Source organism: Eucyclogobius newberryi, unplaced genomic scaffold, assembly GCF_026437365.1.
Source record: "Eucyclogobius newberryi isolate DKJ021-1_F unplaced genomic scaffold, fEucNew1.0.hap1 SCAF_12, whole genome shotgun sequence".
Lineage (NCBI taxonomy): Eukaryota > Metazoa > Chordata > Actinopteri > Gobiiformes > Gobiidae > Eucyclogobius > Eucyclogobius newberryi.
Window position 1 is genome coordinate 13,355,317 of NW_027315746.1, and position 4,872 is coordinate 13,360,188.

A 4,872-nucleotide genomic window follows, 5' to 3' on the forward strand; every position below is an offset into this window, starting at 1 on the left:
CTTCTCCTCCCCTTAATGCCCCCTTCTCCTCCCCTTAATGCCCCCTCCTCCTCCCCTTAATGCCCCCTTCTCCTCCCCTTAATGCCCCCTCCTCCTCCCCTTAATGCCCCCTTCTCCTCCCCTTAATGCCCCCTCCTCCTCCCCTTAATGCCCCCTTCTCCTCCCCTTAATGCCCCCTTCTCCTCCCCTTAATGCCCCCTCCTCCTCCCCCTCTCTTTCCGGAGCAGAGGGAGCGCGAGCCCGGACAGACCCTCAGAGGCGCGGGACAGTTGGATGCTTTACAATGTAAACTCATAGACTTGACTTGTTCACTTAGACCAGGCTCTAAACCCCGTGTTTAAACATTTGAAGTGACAAACTGAAAATGGCTTCTGGAGAGTTGGCTTCACTGCTGAGTGCGCGCGTGCGTGTGCTTGTGGCCCTGCTGCTGAGCGCGCGGGCCGGGACCGGGACGGGCTTCTCTGTGGCCGGACAGCAGCAGGACAGCACATGTGAGGCTAACGGGAGCCTTTACTACGTGGGGGAGTGGTACTTTCTGGACTCTGACCACTGCACTCAGTGTGAGTGCACTGCCGACGGCTCCGCGTGCGCCCGCACCGAGTGCACGTCTCTACCGGCCGCGTGCATCCACGTGAGCCACTATCCCACCGACTGCTGCCCCCGGTGCGAGAGGATCGGCTGCGAGTACCGCGGGGTCGTCTACGAGCTGGGGCAGAACTTTCAGGTCAGAGATGCTGCATTCTGAGGGAGAGACAAGTGTAAAGCCAGGGTCTGACCACAGTCACCTTCTTATATGTGATGATTACATGTGATGATTACATGTGATGATTACATGTTAGATGATTACATGTTAGATGATTACATGTTAGATGATCACATGTGATAATTACATGTGATGATTACATGTGATGATTACATGTGATGATTACATGTTAGATGATTACATGTTAGATCATCACATGTGATAATTACATGTGATGATTACATGTTAGATGATTACATGTGATGATTACATTTTAGATGATTACATGTGATGATTACATGTGATGATTACATGTGATGATTACATGTTAGATGATTACATGTTAGATCATCACATGTGATAATTACATGTGATGATTACATGTTAGATGATTACATGTGATGATTACATGTTAGATGATTACATGTGATGATTACATTTTAGATGATTACATGTGATGATTACATGTGATGATTACATTTTAGATGATTACATGTGATGATTACATGTTAGATGATCACATGTGATGATTACATGTTAGATGATCACATGTGATGATTACATGTGATGATTATATGTGATGATTACATGTGATGATTACATGTTAGATGATTACATGTTAGATGATCACATGTGATGATTACATGTGATGATTACATGTTAGATGATTACATGTAAGATGATCACATGTGATGATTACATGTGATGATTACATGTGATGATTACATGTTAGATAATTACATGTTAGATGATCACATGTGATGGTTACATGTTAGATGATTACATGTGATGATTACATGTTAGATGATTACATTTTAGATGATTACATTTTAGATGATCACATGTGATGATTACATGTTAGATGATTACATGTGATGATTGCATGTGATGATTACATGTTAGATGATTACATGTGATGATTACATGTTAGATGATTACATGTTAGATGATCACATGTGATGATTACATGTGATGATTACATGTGATGATTACATGTGATGATTACATGTTAGATGATTACATTTGATGATTACATGTGATGATTACATGTTAGATGATTACATGTGATGATTACATGTGATGATTACATGTTAGATGATTACATGTTAGATGATTACATGTGATGATTACATGTTAGATGATTACATGTGATGATTACATGTGATGATTACATGTGATGATTACATGTTAGATGATTACATGTGATGATTACATGTGATGATTACATGTGATAATTACATGTGATGATTACATGTTAGATGATTACATGTTAGATGATTACATTTTAGATGATTACATGTGATGATTACATGTGATGATTACATGTTAGATGATTACATGTGATGATTACATGTGATGATTACATGTTAGATGATTACATGTGATGATTACATGTTAGATGATTACATGTGATGATTACATGTGATGATTACATGTGATGATTACATGTTAGATGATTACATGTGATGATTACATGTGATGATTACATGTGATGATTACATGTTAGATGATTACATGTTAGATGATTACATGTGATGATTACATGTGATGATTACATGTTAGATGATTACATGTGATGATTACATGTTAGATGATTACATGTTAGATGATTACATGTTAGATGATTACATGTCATGATTACATGTGATGATTACATGTGATGATTACATGTGATGATTACATGTTAGATGATTATATGTTAGATGATTACATGTTAGATGATTACATGTCATGATTACATGTGATGATTACATGTGATGATTACATGTGATGATTACATGTTAGATGATTATATGTTAGATGATTACATGTTAGATGATTACATGTCATGATTACATGTGATGATTACATGTGATGATTAGAATGTTAGTGTTGGCCTTATGTTGGAGGAACTTTAAAGAAAGCCCCTCATGTTTTGTTCAAGGGTTTGAAGTCTTTAAGATCCTAAAATAGCCCATAACGGTCCAACTTCAGACTGTTCTTGGAGCTGGGCCCGTGTATTTAAAGTATATTTGACAGATAAAACTACATATTTCACTAAAACGTAAAACACAATTACATTTCAGATTTTGCAAAACATTTGCCTTTGTTCCCAGTTTCACATTTTTGTAAAGTTTATAATTGTACTTCCTGGTTGGACATGGGCAGCAAATATGACATAGGTAATTCCACATTTGTTACCTAGCAACCATACTGTAAACAATAGCCAAAATCCATATACATTACACAATAGTTATGATTTGACAAACAATAATACCATACAACAGCTTTATTTTGTTGAATGATTATTTAAACTGTCAGAAGAACAGTGTCAGTTAAGTATATTGATGACATCACAGAGGGATTCTGTTTTAGTTCTACTTCCTGTCATTTTAAACTTTTATTTTTCAAAATGTCTTCATAAACTACAACTTAACAGAAGTAAAACTCTGATAAATAGTTAGCACAGGTGCTATCCTTCCAAACTAAGTCATTGTTAGAAAATCAGGAGAACCTGTCAGAGGGGCATAAGTGCAATAATCAAATTGTTTCTCATTCTTTAGACATAACTTGTGATTTCACATGAATATGAAAGATTATTTATTTACTCATTTATATTTCTTGGAATTTTTTTCTATGTGCTCTTTAAAACTGAATTGATAAAAGTCAATGACAAGTGGCAATTTGCAACATGCAACAGGTAAATGGCGCCCTCTGTTGACAAGGGCGAGTAGTGATTTAAACCTATTATGGCCTTTATATAAGGACTCAAAATGTTAATACTCTTTATAGTCAATGACAACATGTAGTTTACACAGTCCTAACAGTGTGTATGTGTGTGTGTGTGTGTGTCTCTGTATGTCTGTGTATGTGTGTGTATGTGTATGTGTGTGTGTGTGTGTGTGCGTGCGTGTGTGTGTGTGCGTGTGTGTGTGCGTGTGTGTGTGTATGTCTCTGTGTGTGTGTGTGTGTGTGTGTGTGTATGTCTCTGTGTGTGTGTGTGTGTGTGTGTGTCTTGGTCCCCTCAGCCCTCGGAGTGTGAGCAGTGCACCTGTGACAATGATGGCATCGCCCGCTGTCTGGTGGCAGACTGTGCCCCTCCCCCTTGTGTGAACCCCGTGTACCAGCCCGGGAAGTGCTGTCCCGAGTGCCAGGAGGGTGAGTCCACAACACAAAGGCTTCCTCTGGAAACAAAACGCCCTTGTCTCTGTCCCCCATGAGGGTCAAACAATTTGGGCTGGAATGGAAATGTGCCTTTGACAGAAATATGAGCTGTGTGTTGTATTCAAATCATATTTATATCGCTTTGTAACCATATTAATGCCACAGTTTTACATCAAACAACTGAATAAACAAAATGAAAACTGGCAAAACCTTTTTTTTTTACCTTGGTCATGTGTTTGGGTAATGGCCAAAAGACAAGCAGTCGAAATGAGTTTCCTCTGCAGGGTGGCTGGACGCTCCCTTAGAGATATGGTGAGGAGCTCAGTTACATGGGAGGAGCTCGGAGTAGAGCTGCTGCTCCTCCACGTTGAGAGGAGATGGCTGCTGAGCCTCCTGGTGGTCAAGGCATGTTCCACCAGGAAGAAGCCCTGGGGAACACCTCAGGATTCCCCTCAAGAAGCTGGAGGAAGTGTCTGGGATGAGGGAAGTCTGGGTCCCTGCTCAGACTGCTGCCTCTGTGACCTCTGTGACCTCTGTGACCTCTGTGACCTCTGTGACCCGGCCCCAGATAAGCAGAAGGAAATAGATGGATGAAACGTACATGAAATCCTACAGTATTTTACTCTTGACTTACTGTATTTAACTTGTGGCACTAAAACAGCTTAAACAAAATAATACTTTAATAAATCCATTTTCAACTGAATTATTTTCACATTCAAATGTTCGATTGAGGCCGTGTGAAGCTGAGTCCACTCCCTGCCCCATGTTTCTCACCTTTGCCCTCTGGTTTGCAGGTCCTAACTGCTTCGTGGATGATTCCCGGGCTCAGGTGATCCCGGCCGGGGACCCGGTCTGGGTGGACTCTTGCACCAAATGCCGTTGCCATGACGGCCAAGACGCGGGCTACTGGGAGGGCAACCGCCTGGCCACTTGCTCCAGGCTCAAGAGCTGCACTCCAGGACAGCCTTCTGTCCAACAGAACTGAG

General features: G+C 40.5%; 1 protein-coding gene across 1 annotated transcript; it reads left to right on the forward strand.

The window, feature by feature from the left end:
• The first annotated feature begins 258 nt into the window (after positions 1-258).
• On the forward strand, positions 259-4,872 carry LOC140356115 (von Willebrand factor C domain-containing protein 2-like). The gene is made up of 3 exons (XM_072440865.1): positions 259-724; positions 3,751-3,880; positions 4,681-4,872. Exons 1-3 carry the CDS (start codon positions 365-367, stop codon positions 4,869-4,871), a joined length of 681 nt encoding a protein of 226 aa, XP_072296966.1. The 5' UTR covers positions 259-364; the 3' UTR covers position 4,872.